General features: G+C 36.0%; 3 protein-coding genes across 3 annotated transcripts; 2 read left to right on the forward strand and 1 right to left on the reverse strand.

Moving 5' to 3' along the window:
* Nucleotides 1-562: 562 nt before the first annotated feature.
* LOC128557456 (uncharacterized) lies at nucleotides 563-1736 on the reverse strand. The gene has a single exon (XM_053544836.1). It carries the CDS (start codon nucleotides 1688-1690, stop codon nucleotides 839-841), a length of 852 nt encoding a protein of 283 aa, XP_053400811.1. The 5' UTR covers nucleotides 1691-1736; the 3' UTR covers nucleotides 563-838.
* Nucleotides 1737-8545: 6809 nt separating this feature from the next.
* LOC123558845 (serpin B6-like) lies at nucleotides 8546-10936 on the forward strand. The gene is made up of 2 exons (XM_045350693.2): nucleotides 8546-8633; nucleotides 9254-10936. The coding sequence occupies exon 2, from the start codon at nucleotides 9283-9285 to the stop codon at nucleotides 10429-10431; it is 1149 nt and encodes a 382-aa protein (XP_045206628.2). The 5' UTR covers nucleotides 8546-8633; nucleotides 9254-9282; the 3' UTR covers nucleotides 10432-10936.
* A 5478-nt stretch (nucleotides 10937-16414) lies between these two features.
* LOC123558846 (otolin-1-like) lies at nucleotides 16415-19364 on the forward strand. Its single transcript, XM_045350694.2, has one exon. It carries the CDS (start codon nucleotides 16479-16481, stop codon nucleotides 17340-17342), a length of 864 nt encoding a protein of 287 aa, XP_045206629.2. The 5' UTR covers nucleotides 16415-16478; the 3' UTR covers nucleotides 17343-19364.
* The last annotated feature ends 230 nt before the right edge of the window (nucleotides 19365-19594 follow it).

Consider the following 19594-nt stretch of genomic DNA (forward strand, 5'->3'; position numbering starts at 1 on the left):
CTGATGTGAAAGTTAATTGAATTTGTAAGAAGATCATTTGGAAGCAAAAATGCATCCAACACATAACAACAGACTTGGTTTGATTGTGTCTGTTCATGAGAGGTTATGGAAAGTGCAACACGCCTCACGTCACAGAAATGCATCGTAAAAACGCAACATGACAATGCAACAGTGTTATGCGGTATATGGGGTAGTATAACTACGGTGGCACCGAGGTGACATCCGCAACACTTTATTTATATTGTGGCCACAACTTAGTAAATTGTGGCCTCAACTTAGTACATTGTTGCCACAACTTAGTAACTTACTAAGTTGTGGCCAGAATATAAATACCGTGTTGCGGACGTCACCTCTGTGCCACCATATATAACATATAAAATACGCTTCTTTATGATTTAAAGCTTCTTGTACAATTTCAAAGTCATACATTTGTTGTATAATTTTTGTGCAGCTTTTCATCTGCATTTAGAAAAGATAAATTCAGGAGGTTTTCGAAGTTTCCGCACAGAATAATGTTTGTAGACTCGCAAATCGGGGTCATCAATTTGATCTAATATGAACGATAATACAAAATCATTTAAAAGTGTATTTCTATTTATTTCAGTGAATATTTAATATTATTAGAACAACATGACGTATGAAAAATATATAAATCTAAAATCAATCGCTTTTTATTAACTGAAGTACTTCTATTGGTATTATATACATGTATAACTTGTGTGGTTTGCTTTGAATATTTTAATTGACATTTGAATGTTCAGGGTAATAATACTTCTTGCAAATATTTTAGGTAATAAGAATGTAAAATGGTGATCAATGTTTTGAACATTCGTTCAGTTCACTCATACAGCAATATTCCTGATAGTGTAACAAAACGGAAATCGTCTGCAGAAGCCAGCAGACCATCAGAATCGTAATATTCTTCCAAAGCAATAACTTGACCATGTCTCACTCTTACAATTACAATGTTTCCACCCATCATTTCATGAACCTGTCCTGGAGATGAAACGCCATCTATTGTATTTCTTCCATCTATCAACATGCGCACATGAACAGGACGAAATGCATCTATATGGAAACTAAACATATACACGCCGCTTACCGGAACGGTGAAAGTGCCTGTGTATGGGTTGTATGCATTACCATCGTTTAACAACACTTTGTCTAATTTAATGGTATGTCCAGGAGATAGATGATCGATATTGTGACTTAGATATGCAGAAAATGCTATCGATCCTGTTGGTCTCCTTATTCTTCCTCTATCTTTTTCTAAAACCCTTTCTTCTTCCATGTTCTCCTTTATGACTGACGGGCGGCCGACATTTCTATATTGTGTTATCTTACTTAGTACATTTGGGCTTTCAGAATCTATTCTTGTACTGGAATCTTCGCGTCTGGATTGATGTTTGCTTTTATCACCATCATCATCAAACTGGCAATGCCTTTGTAGAATACTTATCATTCTACCCTGGTCTTCAATCGTTTGTTTAAGAGATACGATCTCGTTAGTTTGAAGTTTTGTCTTCTCTTCAAGTTGATCAATTTTTCCAGCCAACAGTTCAATAGTCTTTTTATCGTCAGTTATCATACTTGCGAGGTAAGGTATATCAAATACATTCTCTTCAGCTACCTCTATGCAACTACATAATGCTCCAAAATTAAAAAGCAGAAACAGAAATATTCCATGCATCGTTATTCCTATTCAGACAAAACTAAACGACACAAATGAAAATAGTTTTTAGTAATAACTTGGTAGTCAACTTCATTGAATTAAAACAACTGATAAAATATACACACCCATGTTACCATGTTTGAGATTGAGTTTAAAATACGCTTATAAACTTGATGTTATTTCACACACCTACGACGACCATATTGCTGTATCATTAGATTTGTAGAGAGAGAGAGGGTGCGGGGGGGGGGGGGGGGGAAGGGGGAGGGAGGTAGATAGAGAGAGAGAGAGAGACTTGCCATACTATCAACACGGGCTAAATTCACTTGCTACGTACATGTAGTTTAAAATAGTTTGGATTTTTCTCAGAATGCAGGACAATGCCGTTTTTGAAGCATTTAGTTATATCGGCTTGTATTTGCTTACTAGCAGTACAAATAAGGCATTAATCATATTTAGCTCAAGTTTCAAGGGCGTGCAGTATAAGCAAAATATTCTACGTGACAATTATAGTGTCGAACATATTTAAACTACATCTTTCAAAGTAACATTTAAGTATATTTTATCTTCAGTGCATGAATTCATTACATTTCGGGAATGTTCTACTTAGACTATTTGTTTTTTAAAACAAACACACTTATCAGTAAAAAACTAGTAACAGATGCATTACTTATCAGTCGGTAATACTAAAAATACTTGTACAAATAAACAAACTGTATTTAATTAAAATAACATTACAAGAAAAAACTAATTTCATACATATTTTCACTAATTCAATCTCTATGATAAATATTTTGATCGAATGTACGATCTGATCCATGTACAAAATACAGGATATGATTGGAAATACTGGGTCCGAACGCTCTATTTCAGTTAAAGGAATCGGAGAACACATTGTATCAGTTGAAAGGAAACCTCAGTTACCGGAATAAGTCAAATCGCTTTCAACGAACGGCAAATAAAAATCAAAATAATAAAAAACAGCTGAAATTCAAACTGATAAATGCCACGGAAAGCAAATACGCGAGTTAAACCAAAAAATCAGATATTATCACGATTTATACGCCTTCACACAGGTGTATCCGAAAGACTATGTAATGAGACTGGACAGTTCAAGCACCAGGTGCTCAAAGACGAAAAATAGTAAACAGTAGGAGAATGCACGGAACATCCGATCAAACAGAAATCGCGATTTCAAACGAGATCAGAGCGAAATAGGAAGTTTCATTTTTACGTTTTCGAAAAACGATTGTATTATGTGATTGGGCGTGCGCCCATCTGTCCGTCATATTTCGTGTCCGTAGCATAACTTCATAACAGTTTACACATATATTGACTTTAAACTTTGCATGCAAGTAAGTAGCGATAAGATAATGTAAAGAGGGGTAGGTTAAAGGTTAAGATAATAAAAGGTCCCTCATATTTCGTGTCCGGGTGCATAGTTTAATAACTTTTCAATGTACGGACTTCAAACTTTGCATGTAGGTGCGTTAAGATGATGTGCAGAGCGCATGAATCAGGTCTGTAGGTCAAAGTCACAAATGGAGCTCAAAGGTCAAACTTGTCCTTTGTATTTTTTGTCTGGATGGCAACTTTATAACCAATCAAGATATTCTCTTCTATCTTGGCATATAGATAGGTGGTGACAAGACGCGATGTGCCTAGTGCAAAGAACTTGGTCGGTAGGTCAAAGTTAAAGATCAACACAAGGTTAAATCTGTCTGTCATATTTCCTGTTCGGAGCATATAATATACCGTTATAATAACCAATCAAGATACGGCTAAAAACTTGGCATACACGTATATGGCGTGGGATGATGTTAAGAGCAGATGAACTTGGTTGGAAGGTCAATGATCAAGGTCAAAAACTACTAAGTTCAGATGTGTATTTCGTGTCCGGAGCAAAACTTGAAATGTTCAAGGTATTACCTTTAAATCTGGAAAATAGGTGGGTTGTGATGAGACGAGTGCAACAGTCAACACTACACCCCTACATTTACACCCCACCAAAATCAATTTAAGTTTCTTGTGCCTTAGTATACTGTCACCTCAACAGCAAAACCAAATACCCCCACCCGCCGCCACATTAAACCCATCCCCCGTCCGACAGACGCACCTAAAAGGTTCTTTGAATTTCACTTCCTCTTCTGGTCGAAAACTTCAGGCTCATATTGCCCCTTGTCAGTGTATTATATGGCACCTTACACCGGGAGATAGGCCTATACGACAAAATATATATCTGAACAGTAACAACAATTTTACATGATGCCCATTGCCAAAGAAAGCTGTTTATCTCTTCACATTCCATTTTGACCCTCATTCTAAAACTAATTTGAAGCTAGTCACAGATGGAAAGATTCCGTAGAATATCCGGGACCAACAAGTCAAGAAAATCATGGGCGGAAATACTGTTATAATTCAGAGAAACTGTTGGTCGGCCACTATGTTTACAGGCATACGTAGTTTCGCACGGACAAACTTTAAAAAGCGACAGCAACGGATTTCTGTATTTGAATACAATTGTTTCTGGTGACGCACTTTTGGAAGAAGAGATTTTACAGATCAGCTGTGAGATCCACAATTTTAGATAAAACTTTCATGAAAGGTAGATGTAGGAAAAAGTGATATCCTATAAAGATAATAAGTAATATATGAAGTTTGATTTAGTGACCTTTTACCGATAAGATTTGGAATAAGAATTTCGGAACACATCACAGCTAGTCGCTATAAGTCATCAATGTGTTATTATCAAATGGCGTTTTCAATACATAATAATTACGAAAATTTAAAAAAAGAAAGATTTTTTTACCAAATTTTGGGTATGTTCATCTATTTTGTTCACAAAATAAAAAAGGTTTGTCCTTAGAGTGTCAGGAAACGTGTAAAATACATCCATTTGTCGTTTAATCATGACAGAACAAATTGTATTTCAGAATCCATGTAAAACAGTACAAAAAACTAAACTCTTACCAAAACAAAAGCAGTGAAACGATGATCTAAATTTAGCCCTAGCCCTGTAAATAGGAGGAGGAGCCTTTAAATGCGCTCGCGGTATTGTTTTTAGGACGGGTCGATATTTATCCCCAACACCGTGCCAATTTGCTTGTTCCTTATCCCCGTACCATGCCCGTACCGTACATCCGTATTCGGGAACTATCGGTTTTGTTCTGAAAATGGCGGAAACCTACATCTTTGACATCAAAATACTTCAGAAACACGTAGAAATCCGCTTATTAAGAAATCTGCCGTTTGATAATTTGATATATTTCTAGGTCACTTGTTCAAATCATTGACGTCTAAACACTGAAAAGAGTTTCCGCAGCATTTGTTGAGAAGCCTTTAACCTGCACCGGTGATTGGCCAAATGGAGTAGATAACCCCTATTGCTTTTAAGATCAATATGTTAAGAGTATATTCCTAGTAGACAAGGTTTGAGATCGTCTGAAAATTCAGAATGTCGTTATGTTGTTCCATACGACAAGTGCAAAACATTCAACGTTAGAAGTTTCTGTGCTATTGGTCCAAAACTTTGGAATGAACTGCCGTTAGAACTACGCAAAAGTAAATCTATTGACACATTCAAAAAAAATCTTAAGACACTGTATTTCAGAGATTTCGCGGCATTGTTTTAAATTTTTTATAACTGTTTATCATGCGGGTGATTGTTCTTAAATTGTTGTAAAAGTCTTTACATTTCAATATTTATATTTCTAAGGTTTGTTTAATAGACGCACTTGTTGGTAAGGCTCTATGGGTAGGGTAGTGTGTAGTGCATTTGTATTTCTTTCTTAAACAGTATATGATGGCACCATTAACCGGGTGGTTTGAACCTCCACTATGCAGCTCATCTGGGCGAACCAGATGCTTTAAGCACTTGTATTGGCAATAGGGGTAAAATGACCTCAAGGGGAGGGGTGCGGTCATGACTGTTTGTTACAATAAGGCTTTAATTATTATTATTGCCATTATTAATATTGTTATAATAACTATTGTCATTATTATGTACAACGCATTGAATATATCATTGTATAAAAATAGGCGTTTAATCAAATTATTCAGTTTTAGTTTAAAGGTTAAGGATGCAGCAGCCGGAATGATTCCTCTCTGTTTTCCTCTTTTAAAAATACAGAAAAAAACAGTTTCTTCAGAGTTTATTCCAGATGTTCTTCAGGTGAGCGACCTAGGGCAATTTGATCCTCTTGTTAACTATCTTTGCCTTAAGCTGTGGACAAAAACAGAATACTGTCAAAGATTTTGGCTGAATATATGCCATTGTTTGAAATAAAAATTGATTACGTATTTCGTACCAACCTGCGTTCTATAAATGCTCGCCACACCCTACCTCGTTGTAATATTAGTCGCCGGTAGAAACCGGCGACTATATTTGATACGCTTTTGGATTTTGCAGCAGGTAGGAGAGTTATTAAAATGTGACAATGAAAAAGTGATATTTTAAATATAAAAGAAAAATAAGGCAGTTAATGAAAGGCTTACATCAAGGAATTAGGAACTGAAAATTGTATAAGATTTTTATTATTTCAAAAGATAGCATTTTAGGAAAATAGGAAAAATGTATACAGAACTTATCCCTTTACTCCGTATCAATAGCCTTATCATATCACGTGATCTGAAACAGGTAAACATTCAGAGAGAATGCCTTTACAATGGGTTTGCGACCATGTCAGATTAATAACCACAGTTAATCTATTTCTAATCACTTGCTAATAAATAAACAATTAGACCCTCAACCTACTCAGAATCATAATTTAATCCCAGTCTTTACAATATTCTACAGATAATTTCAGAAATGGCCTCTAGTAGTTCTTTGAATTGGAGTAAAAATAAAATGGAATTATAAATTATTGCTTTTACATAAAAGAATGAGGAAATAAAACAGGGTCTTTGAAAAAGGATACATTTTTTTAAATTGAAAGTTATTTACACGATGCGTTTGTTTGTAAAACAGACAATACATTCCTTCTAAAAGCAAAATGTTGTCGAAGTCGGAGGAAACATGAATTACCAGTCCACAAACATTGTCTAAAAGAATCAACGTTCTTGACGGACAATGCAGCTGTATTGCTGGGTAAATAAAAAAGTGTATACTTTTATTTAAAGGTCCAATACTAAGGAAAGTGAACATTTTAATTTCTTTTAAAAAGCACAGAAACTATTTCATTTTATTGGAAAATGAAAGTTGGTATGTAGTAATTCGAAATAAATCGCAGTATATGTACAAGGTTTTTTCTATGAAGTATGAAGAAAGTTAAAAAGACCTGGGGGTCATTCTGTCGATTCATTGAAATTTCAACATAATACACATACATTTCTTTGAGTTCCAAAGACCTTCTGTAAATTTTGACCTGCCAATCTTCATTATTTAGTGTCTTGCAGAAGTCTATGCACTGGCTATGAAAAAAATTGCCAACTCACTTTCCCTTAGTAATGGACCTTTAAACAACTGAAACTTAATTGAATTTTTGTGTGTTATTTATTCAAGATAATACAAGTTAATCTTCGCAATGCGTACATGTGGTATGTATATAAACACACTGGCTGGGAAACTCCTTCGAATCACGTGATAATTTTTGTCGATATGGAGTATATGTATATCATTAAATTTCGTGATTTTTTTACCTTATTGTAAATTCAGTTTTCCGGCGACTTGATGCTCTGCATCAAACTTTACTTGTTCAATTTAAGCCAATCTAATATGGTGACATACAAATTTTCTTTTTGTTCTAGATTAGGTAGACATAAGCAAATACACGTGCAGAGTTTGATTTAGTTTTATTATGTGAAACTCGATAAAATAGCAGAAATACCAACTAAAGATTGACAAAAATATGACAAAAAAATAACCATCGGTCTGCTGAACAACTATTGTTCTTTTTTTACAAAATCGATTTCTTTTGATTTCTGTATGCTAGAAATATTGTTTTCTGTTAAAAATGCTTAGATTTTAAATTTATTCTAGTTATTATACTTTACTGAAACACATGGTAGGAGTATGGAAATTTTGAAAAATGTTAAAAATAGCATCATATCTGAGGACAAATAAAACTGAAACAGTGCTGGTGACCTAGTATTTTTATTTCATTTTTCAATACATCAAAACATGATCTTGTAATGCAGAACAGATTATTGCGAAAAAATGACGAAATTGCCGCGAGCGTCTTTAATTCAACATGTCAATATTTCTATAAAATTTGAAATTTCCCAATGAAACTTGGTACAGTATGTTGCGTATTGCAATTTTTTGAAAATGAAGGTGAAAATTCTAATATAAGAAGCGGAGATAGAAGAACGACAAATCTGTATGGGAGATTACGTGAATCACGTTGAATTCGTCTAAAGATATTGTGAAGCATAAGGATTTCATGTTTAATTTGTTGTATGATAACTTAATCTACTTGCAAGATAAAGGAGGATGAAAGCGAAAGTTTCAAGTCATTTCTGACATCTTGGAATATGACATTATTTCAGCGGTTTTGAACAGAAATTTTACGGCTGGTGTTAATCAACTACATCTACAAACAAACTAAAATTTCATAAACCAAACAAATTATGATTGCAAGATTACAGTCTGCTCTGTAAGTTACTTTGGTATCAGTCAATAAGATTTCCAATCCAGCAGGTGAAATCGTGCCTTTTCAACATAACATGAGTTAGCCTGTGGATTCACCTTGCGAGGATGATTTTTAATTCACTGTCCTTTAATTTGTAGGGTTTTGTCCACAAACTACCGGATTAAACTCTCCACCTGTGTATTTGTCACTGACAGTTTGAAGCTGGCCAATCGATGTTTTACTTCATTTATTTGATTTGTCACTGTTTTGATATCCAACATTCTTCAACCTACTTCACTCATGACTGATCCAGCGTATAGTTGACCTTTAGTGTATTTTGTTGATTGTCAACATCCTGTTTAAAATCGAAATCGGTGTAATTCAACATAAAGGTAAGAAAATGTGTCTAGATTTCGTACTTTAAAACAGTTTTCTACATTTACGATAAATAGAACAATCGAGGTTAAGACTAATTTACTATTTACATGTTTTTATCCGTTTACATTTGGACTTTCGGACTAGTATAAACATAACTTTATGTACAATACAAGGAAGTAACTTTAGTTGCTATTTACACAATGTACATAGTTTATATCAACGCTCGATTTTAACTCTACAGGGCTCGGCATAAACTTTTATTTTCGCTTGTGCAGTCGGACAAGTACTCTCCTGAACAGAAACAAACTTGTCCTGACATCTTTTAACAATTATGTTAGATGTGCAAAAAGTCAATTTCTTTTTATCACGTTTTTGTATTTCTTGCGTTCAGGCATTTATGAGCTTGAAAAAACTCGACATCGTTGCTGATTTAAATAATACATTTTTTTGGTACATAAAGGAATCTGATGTCGTAAAATTAATTCCTGCAGTTGCGAATGGAAATAATTAACACAAACATTAATTCGCAAGTATTGGTATACAAGGACTACTTTACACACTGTACATAGTTTATATCAACGCTCGACGGCTACCCTTCTAAATCTTTTACCATATATATGATTTTCTTTTTCAGTTTCGACACGTCAAAAAGAAGAGTTGATTATGGCGTATAGTAAATCATCATTTTCTACCAGCATGAATAATTTCACATTTGATGTATACAAGCAAATTCTTTCCGAGAAATCGTCTGAAAATGCCTTCATGTCCACCAGTAGTATGATGGCCGTCCTGAATATGTTATATTTAGGAGCTCAAAATGACACGCACAAACAGATCAAACAAGTACTCAGACTAGAAAATATAGACGACAAAACATTTTTCAAAGGTTTACATGAAATTATAGATATATTGAAAGGAGGTTGCCGTAATCTTACTCTGAGGACTGCCAGCAAAATTTACCCGAATGTTCAGAAACACATAATCCCAGAATATCTGGAATTAGTAAGAGAAATTTTTAAAGCTGATATCAAATGTTTGGATTTTACAACAAAACCAGAAGAATCAAGATCCGAAATCAACGGCTGGGTAGAGGAAGAAACAAATGGTAAAATAAAAGACTTACTGTCGCCGGGATCAGTCAGTCCCATCACAAGGATGATTGTTGTAAATGCGATATACTTCAAAGGTCAGTGGAATGAACAGTTCAGCGAATCTATCACACAGAAAGCGGATTTCTATGTAACAAAAGCTCATAAAATCCAGGTAGATATGATGGGTAAAACATTTGATAAAGTCAAATACACAGAAAGCGAGACTTATGGATGCAAAGCTTTGGAACTGCCATATATTGGAAAAGAACAGGGCATGGTGGTTTTGTTACCTAACGACATTGAAGGTCTGTCTACGCTGGAAAATCATTTATCAAACTCTATGTTAAATGACATACTGAAACTGATGAATGTAAAGAAAATCACGGTTAATCTGCCAAAGTTTAAGATGGAATACTCATACGAGATGAAAGATGTTCTCATGTCTCTGGGCATGCGTGACGTGTTTGATGCGAACAGAGCAGATTTATCAAACATTGGAGAAGGCCTATTTGTGTCTCAAGTCATTCATAAAGCATTCGTAGATGTGAATGAAGAAGGAACTGAAGCAGCTGCTGCCACTGCTATGGTAATGGCACCAACCTGTGTCCTTCCTACAATGTTCTTGGCAAATCACCCATTCCTTTTCATGATTTGGGACCATAGGATCCAAGCCCCTCTGTTCATTGGCAGACTTGTAGACCCGAGACGATTGAACGAATAATGAATGCCTGTTACTTAGCATAACTTTAAAAACCGACAACCTAGGCATATTTATGAGCTGAAGTTGAAAATTGTAAACTACTGTATCTCCAAAAAGCAATTTGGCAACTGACAGTTACTTGAATGTAAAACTGTGACAGTGTGTATGAAATTCTTAAAATGTATTGGTGTATTAAGCATAGAAGTTGTATCTCCTACGAGTGACAAGTGTAATAATTTTGTTAATTGTTACGGGGAGGAGAAAAAATATGTGCAATGAATAGCAGAAAAAATGTTATTCAATTAGCTATATTTGAAAAACTGAATACTTGCAGGAAACATGCATTTTAGTTAGATATGTTTTGCAACATCTTTTAGCAGGTTTCAAGTATATTAACTATAGCGTTATCATCGAAATAGTGATTACGTTCTTCGCCTAAATTGTCAAATGCAAATATTTGTCAGTGGTGATTCACGGTGATGAAAATATAGACTGCATTTACAAATAAAACTCCCTTTTGAGTTAACATGAAACGAAGACACCGAAATATAAACCGAAGTAAGTGAAATTTGAAAAATTGACCTGAAGCTAGAATCTTTCTTACGAATCAGGTTTTTTCCTTCAATATGTTCAAGCCAGAATTTCTGTTCAAGTAAATCTAAAAGATTTTATGCTTCCCGTAGAGGAAGCAGATAACCGCCGCTGCGTTCGTCCGTCCGTCCGTCGAAGCTTACATTTGCATATTTAGGTGGCTATAGGAATAGTAGGTAAATGTACATTTTATTTGATGTCATTCATTCCGGTAGCTGTAATGTGACTTTTTTCTTTTACGTGGCTAAAAAAACAATAGAGAGAACAAAAGAGTAGTCAATTAAATACTCATATGTAGGAACTTCCATCCGTCCATCCATCACGTTATTCTTGTGCGGAGTATTTCTCGGCAACCACTGGCATGAATTCAGCAAAACCTAACAGGAAGCTTCTTTACTACAAGGAGATGTACATATTGTATTCGTGTTCCGCCGGATGATTGTTTTCACTGAGTTATTGCCCTATGATTTTTCAAAATAAGTATACTATAGCACCATTTCTTGTCTGGTTTATTCTTCAGCAGCCTCTGGCAGAATTCAAACCAGTGGTTGCGTAGGAAAATCATGCTAAAGTATATCAATGTTGGAATCGAACGGCAGCAACTCAGTGAAAATCATCTGACTGGAACATGAAGACAATATGTGCATCTGCCCCAAGTAGTGAAGCTTCCTCTGAAATTTCTCTAAACACCAGCTGGAACGTAAAAATAAATCATGCGTTCCTCTGTCAGCTATCACATAAATATATGTAAACTAAAAAAGATTGTCTTGTCTAGACTCCAGGCTCATCATGTTTTATAGAATATACCATAACCAAGTATAGTTAATCTCCCGCCATATATCCAATTCCCTCATAGGTTAACAAGACACATGCACCCTCTATCTCTACGACAATTACAGGTTTCCTCTGACTACCAAAAGTATGCCTTCTTTCCTCACAGCATTGTACTTTGGAACAAGCTCCCTGGCCACATTGCCACCCTGCCCGATCTTGATCAGTTCAAGCGGGCGGTTGTAAAGATGCAATATTAGCTTGCATTCGATGTTTTTACTTTTTATCCTTTCACTTTGTTCTCACTTTTAACATTTTAATCATGACTAGAACACTTTTCCAGCCTCACTTATCCTGACAGTGAGGTTTGATCTCTCTCACTTATTTACTAATAATCCGACGTGCAATTATTTCCTGCCTTTAACACTCGCGAGAGGGGTTGGCAGTATTTAGAGAAAGATCGGCATATTTTTAATAGTTCTGATATAGTATTAAGGTTACAGCATTATTAGTAAATAATTAGTAGGCTGTTTAGAGGTCCAACATAATTTTCGAAAATGAGTGAAAATTTGTAACAGACCATGGAGTCTATATTCTAAACTTTTATCCACATCGCTCTTTTACCAATTTACACCTTGCTTTTAGGACAAAATGATATTGAGATACAAACATTGTGCATATTTTTAACATTTTACCTGACCTCATCTTAAAAAGAGTTAGTGACCATTTCAAGCGTTTCTCAAAGTTTCAACTTGCAAATATTTCATAGATTTTTGAAATTTCTTGAAGTTTCTAGGGTATTTTCTTCTGAGCCTAACCATGAGCTGATCATAGATGCCAAATTGGCGCCGTCTCTCGGGATGCAGTCATGGTCTTCTCCAGATGCGACGTGCTCTAGCTCCTCCGGCCTCTGATACACGTGATGTGGTTGCTTCTTTTTTCATATTACACGGTGCTGGTTGTTTCGGTACATACCGCGTGGTGCTAGTTGTTTCATAGAGTCCTATCGTGTGGTGCTAGTTGCATCATATCGTATGGTGCTTTTTGTTTAAAACCGTGCCATGCTTGTTTTTTTTTCTTCGTACATCTTGGTACTAGTTGTTTCATAGGGTCCTATCATTTAGTGCTAGTTGTATCATATCGTATGGTGCTTTTTTTTTTAAAACCGTGCGGTGCTTGCTTTTTTCTTCGTACAACGTGGTGCTAATTGTTTCTTTACCGTATAATACTGGTTGTTTCGTACTGCGTCGTGCTTGTTATTTCGTACCGCATGGTACTTACGTAGTGCTTGTTATTTCGTACCACGAGGAGCTTGTTGCTTCATATCACATAGTGCTTGTTTTTAATACCGTCGTGTGCTACCTGTTGCATATCGCAGGGTACTTACGTAGTGCTAGTTATTTCGTACCGTGAGGAGCTTGTTGCTTCATATTACATAGTGCTTGTTTTTTCATACCGTCGTGTGCTACTTGTTGCATATCGCATGGTACTTACGTAGTGCTAGTTATTTCTTACCGTGAGGAGCTTATTGTTTCATACCACATAGTGCTTGGTTTTTTCATACCGTCGTTTGCTACTTGTTTCATACCACATGGTGTTTTTTGTTTCATGCTGTGTGGAATTTGTTGTTTTGTGCTACCTTTGCTCGTTATTTCATATCGTGAGGTGCCAATTGTCTCTTATCTTGCAGTGCTAATTGTTTCGTACTATGTGGCGCTTGTTATCTAGTACCGCGTGTTGCTTGTCGTTTTATATCGGATGGTGCTTGTTGTGTCGCACTATATGGTGCTTTTTGTTTCATACAGCGTGGTGCTTGTTGTTTCATTCCGCGTGATGCTTGTTGTTTCGTACCGCGTGATGCTTATTGTTTCGTACTGTGTGTTGCTTGTGGTTTTATGCCGCGTGGTGCTTGTTGTTTCGTACAGCGTGGTGCTTGTTATTTAGTACCGCGCGTGTTGCTTACCGTTTTGTACCGAATGGAGCTAGTTGTTTGGTACTGCATGGTGCTTGTTGTTTAGTACCTTGCGGTGATTGTTGTTTTGTACCGTTTAGCACCGTGTGTTCCTTGCCTTATTGTACGAAAAGTTCTTGTTGTTTCATACCGCGTAATGCTTTTTGTTTCGTACTGTGTGGTGCTTGTTGTTTTATACAATGTTATGCTTATTTAGCACCGTGTGTTGCTTGCCGTTTTGTACCGAAAACAGCTTGTTGTTTCATACCATGTGATGCTTGTAGTTTCGTGCTACGTGGTGCTTGTTGCTTCGTACCGTGTGGTGCTAGCAGTTTCATATCAAGTGGTACTTGTTGTTTCGTACTGTGAGTTGCTTGTTTTACCATAACTATTTGTGCTTGTTGCTTCGTACCGCATGATGTTGTTGATCGTATTGCATGGTGCTTGTACCATGTGCTGCTTGTTGTTTCATACTATGTAATGCTTGTTGCTTTGTACTGCATGGTGTTTGTAGAGTAGTACTGTGTGGTGCTTGTTATTTCATATTGTGTGTTTTTGTTGTTGCGCACCATGTGGTGCTTGCTGTTTCATACCGTGTGGTGCTTGTTCTTTCGTACCTTGTGGGGCTGGTATTTCGTACCGTATAGTAATTGTTATTGATTGTTATTTCGTACCGTGTAATTGTTGTTGTTTCGTACTGCGATGTGCTTGTTGTTGCGTACAGGGTGGTTGTTGTTTGGTAACCGGGCGGTTGTTTCATACTGCGTGATGCTTGTTAATTGTTTCGTACCTGATAGTACGTGTTGTTTCGTATGATATGGTGCGTGTTGTTTCGTACCGTGTGATGCTTGTTGTGTAGTACCCTGCGGTGCTTATTGCTTTGTATTGTGTTGTTACATGCCGTGTGGTTTTGTTCCGTGTGGTGCTTGTAATTTCATTCCGGATTGTGCTTGTTGTTACGTTCTGTGTGCTGCTTGTTGTTTCATACCATGTGGTCCTTGTAGTGTCGTACCGTGTAGTGTTTTTTGTGTAGTACTGTGTGGTGCTTGTTGCGTCGCACCGTGTGGTGCTTGTTGTGTCGTACCGGATTGTGCTTGTTGTTTCATGGTGTGTGGTGTTTGTTGTTCCAAACCGTGTGGTGCTTGTTATGTCGTACCATCTGTTGTTTATTGTTTCATACAGCGTGGTGCTTTCTGTGTCGTACCGTGTGGTGTTCGTTTTATACCGCGTGGTTCATGTTAAGTGGAGCAGTAACGTTAAATAAAGTAATTTGCTTTAAAAAAATTTGCAATGTATTACATACTGTGCTTTACGGCACCATTATGCATAGTATGAATCTAGCCGGCGGGAACATATATGTAAACACTGTTATGAAGCTTGAAAGATGGTGGGGATAAGAATGAGGTTTTCACCACTACTGACGAGATAAAACCCCCAAGTAGCGTTTTACCACTGATTGTCCCGAAGGCATTCACCACTTTGTTCTCTTGTTTATGTAATATTTGGTACATTTCTTAAATGGTTTATACATTTATACATGCCCTGCTCGCTGTTCCTTTTGGAGTTTTGGTCTTTTTCTTCATCTTCTGATTTGCTACTTTCTGTCTTTGTTTGGACCATAGTGGACATCAAGAATCGGGTTTGATGTTCGATAAGAGGTTCAAGCTCTCTTCTTCCATATTTGCGATTAATTATTCGATATCCCCACTTTAGAATGGAAGTAAATAGAAATATGCTTTAAGCTAAAAAATTGTATGATTATATATCTTTTCATTTTACACCGTACTAAGACCTGTATTACTTTCAAGAGCTTTTAAAATGCCACACACCTTGCTAAAATTGGTGTAATGAAATAAATGCTCGCTCTTATCTGTCTTAAAATCTCTCTCACTCCCTCTCTCTCTCTTTATATATCACACAGAATAAACATATTTTTTTTATAAGATACGAGATCATAAATCTCAAGCGGCTTCGATATAAATATATGCCGAGTAATTACTTTTCAAAAATGTTTATCTAGTGGATACGTCAGCTTCTTTAATAATAGAAATGGAAGTATTTTTAAGATCATCAAAGAATTTTCCAACTATATTCCTATATTGGTTATGCTTTCAGCTGTAAATTGGTACCTCAGCTGTAGGTCTACTTCATGGTTTGCAGAGGGAATGCAAAAACTCCAAAAAAGATGGTTAAAATGTTTAGACGTAAGTGGGGATTACTTTGAAAAAGAATAAAAAGATTTTTGAAAAATATTGAACGTGTTTTGAGAAAGAGTAAAAAGTCCGCATATTTTCAGATCGCTCTTCGTACATTTGGGATAAATGGTCCAATGCACTTGTATATTTTCATTGGCGGTTTTCATTTCTTAACGCATTATAAAAAAACGTATCACATATTTTTCATGTCGATAATTGATATAAGATACACATAAACAACGTACATTAAAATTCTATTTTGAATTCGAACTCCACTCAGATCGGTCTAAGTAAGATTCAAGTGCTTTTCAAAATGTAGAGTATATATGATAAAATGTCTTCTTTTTTCAAGGGTAAGCTAGTCCTGTCTTTGTATAAGAGCCTCATATTTCAAATGGAATATAAATCAACATTCGAATAAATCTTCTGGCTATAAATTTCGTTATCAGTACAAACTGCGCAGTTGCAAATTTCTAACAGATTCTTGTGACTGAAGGGTACCGTTTTCTTCTCAAAACATAGTTAATTAGAAATAATTTGTTGGGAATTAATTGTGAATCATGGATACATATGTTTTCATGTATACGTTAAGTTTCGTTGTATTTTATTTCATTAACGCTGCTCATCCCAACGAGGTTCACACTGGGCATAATACCGATGCAGCAGAGAAACTTGATATAAGTAGTTTTAATGAAATTTTGGTGCAAATAATGCAGCTAAAGAACAAACTTGATGAACAAGGCAAACAGATTGTGTTTCTTGAAGGTGTGGTACAGGAACAAAGTGACAGAATAAATGAACTTGAGAAAACTCATTTTGCAGACAAATACTTAACGGAGGAACGAAATGAATCAGAACACAACAATCAAAAGAATTTATCATCTGAAATCCAAAATCCGGTAATATATCATGATAAAGAAAGAAGGATGAATAAACTTGAAAGCATAACAAAGTCTAAGAAAAACATTGTTCAACCAAACCTTGATAATGGTGAACATGGTTGGTTGCGAAAAAAGCGTTCGGTAACTAACGTTGCGTTTTCGGCATATCTCAGTAAAATACTGTACCCAGTATCGCCGGGTCATGTAATAAAGTGCGACAGAGTGATTCTGAACGACGGACATGCATATAACCCGTATACAGGAGTATTTACTGTACCACAGAGTGGAGTTTACTTGCTTACATATCACTTGTCGTCAATCAAATCGACCCATATTAGATTAGTTTTAGACGGACGCGTTATATCCAATGCAATGGCAGAAGCAAGCGCGCCAGGTGAAGAGGATATGGGCGGGAATACGATTTTAATCAGAGCGTCTGTTGGCCAGTCAATATGGCTCGAGTCGTATCACGATCTAGCCGGAGAAATAAGGTCTACAAGTAGTTACAGATTCACAACACTGTCCGGTTATCTTTTATACTAACAAAACCAGCGCTGTGTAGGAATTTTCAGAACTGCCAAAACACGCTTACGCTAAAATGACATCACGTTAACGTGCGATGACGTCAATGATTTTGTTTTGACCTAAAAAGAGCGCTACAATATTTTATCTGGCTGTGTCTAAAAACAGATCTGGTGCGCATGTAATATATTACAGACTCAGGTGTATACCTGATTCAAGCAATTTGAACGAAAAATATCTTAAATGTATATTTTTTTGTAACCATGGTGGTACTAACCTTAACCTTTAGTCAATACATGTATATTATGCATATTATATACTAAATGCATGCGGACATGCAAAAAGAAAAATGCGTAATTTTGCCGTGCGCTCCAATTAATAACCATTCCGGGCATGCGCAGAACGGCTGCACCAGACCTGTAATGAGAAACATCGATTTTATCTACTGTTTTAGATTAAGGGCATATTAGGGTCGAAATAATGTAGAGCTAAACTGTGTTTTACTTAAATTAACACATTCAAAATCGGTTATACGTCGTCAGAATAGTTCACTCGGGCTACGGCCTCGCGAAATTATTCCGCGGACGTATAACCTCTTTCCGCGTATTAATAACGTTAAAGCACGGTTTTTCTATACATTATTTCTTTAAAAAATAGGTTATGCATTTGTACAGAACAACTTTACTGTATTATCACATTATTTTAGGAATACATGTTCTGTGTGGTAATGTAGGGATAATACACGTTTTTTTGTGTATTAACGTCTGCAGAAGCCCGCGAGATTGTTTGTGACCGAGACCGAAGGTCGAGGTCACAAACATATTCCAAGGGCTTCTGCAGATGTTAATACACAAAACAAACGTGTATTGTCGCTATTCTTGCATAAAAATATATTTCACGACGATTTATGTATTGTTTTCATACGTGATGACTTGACGATTCCGGTACATTTTTTATTTACCATTCCAGTTGTTCTTGGAAACGGTAAACATGTTTTAAATATCCGTATCCAGGGCCCGGAAATAAACAACGCTATCAAAAGCACCTCCTGAAGGTTTTTAAGCGTTTTTTATCTCTCATTATTACAAACATAAAATTACCAATAATTGTTCATATCATTTCACAATTTGGTGGACTCGATCACAATTTCAAGAATAATAACTTTGCATTCGAGTTATATTGAGTACGGACACGAGTACGGATAAGTACGAACGTAGTGTCAAGTTTCCAAGCTGTTTATATAAATTCTTCGAGAAATTAGATAAAAACATACCGACTGATACTTACCAAAATCATAAATATAAGACCTAAAAACGAACAATAGCACAAGTTACACGCGATACTTATTTATTCACAGTTATTTACAATAACTGAACAGACGCTTTGTAAAGGGAGTGAACTCTAAGAGAAGCTAGGGCGTATATTGATGGGGGCAGTACGTTTGGGGTTGGAAACAGATACAGCTAAACATACTATGGATTACATTGTATTTATAATGCTACAAGATGAGGTCGTAAAGGAAGAAACAAGACGCAGATGCCAAATATCAGTGTGCGTAAAAATACATACATCTATCCCTGGCAAAGCATTTCAAAAATAAAAATCGGGTATTAACAGCACGTGAATTGCCTTGTTTGCACACGATTTTTCTCCCGTTAATACATGGGCGGATCCAGTGAAAAAAGTAGTTTTTATGCAAGAATGGTTGTATGTATTCACCGTAAATGTTTGGTCAAATATCTCTTATGATTGTTATTGTTATGAATGCGGCACCAGCGATACATGCTCATTTACATATAGGTAAACATGCTGAACATGTCCGTCTAACAGAGTGCAGAAACGTCTTGATGCATTAATAGTATTAACGTCAAATTGGTTTACATTATTTACAAAGATTAACGTGCCATCAAGCAAATGAAAGCAAGCGTTCAAAACACCTCAACCTGGTGTCGGACTCTTCTTGTTCAGCTGTACTGTTGATATGTAAATGGAAGTTATATATACTTTTTTTTTTATTTCAAACAATAAAAAGGTAACTGATTTTTTTTTTCTTGTTGCTTCACTCGTTGCTCCCTTTACCTATTAATACGGCTGCTAATCGCGCAGTTCGAGCACCATGAAAGCTCCGCTTCAGTGAAATTGCGGCACTTCCGGTGAACATTTTGCGCACTTACGGTAAGTGGTGTCTTTTTCTTTGTATTACTATAATATTGGAATAGGATATTGAAAATCGGGCTTCGTAGTCCGACTTGTATATAAAAAATGAGATTTAT

Source organism: Mercenaria mercenaria, chromosome 5, assembly GCF_021730395.1.
Source record: "Mercenaria mercenaria strain notata chromosome 5, MADL_Memer_1, whole genome shotgun sequence".
NCBI classification, from domain to species: Eukaryota; Metazoa; Mollusca; class Bivalvia; order Venerida; family Veneridae; genus Mercenaria; species Mercenaria mercenaria.

What these genes read in the sequence shown, in the direction of transcription:
- LOC123558845 (XM_045350693.2), top strand. Translation starts at nt 9,283, where the DNA reads ATGGCGTATAGTAAATCATCATTTTCTACCAGCATGAATAATTTCACA.
- LOC128557456 (XM_053544836.1), bottom strand. Translation starts at nt 1,690, where the DNA reads ATGCATGGAATATTTCTGTTTCTGCTTTTTAATTTTGGAGCATTATGT.
- LOC123558846 (XM_045350694.2), top strand. Translation starts at nt 16,479, where the DNA reads ATGGATACATATGTTTTCATGTATACGTTAAGTTTCGTTGTATTTTAT.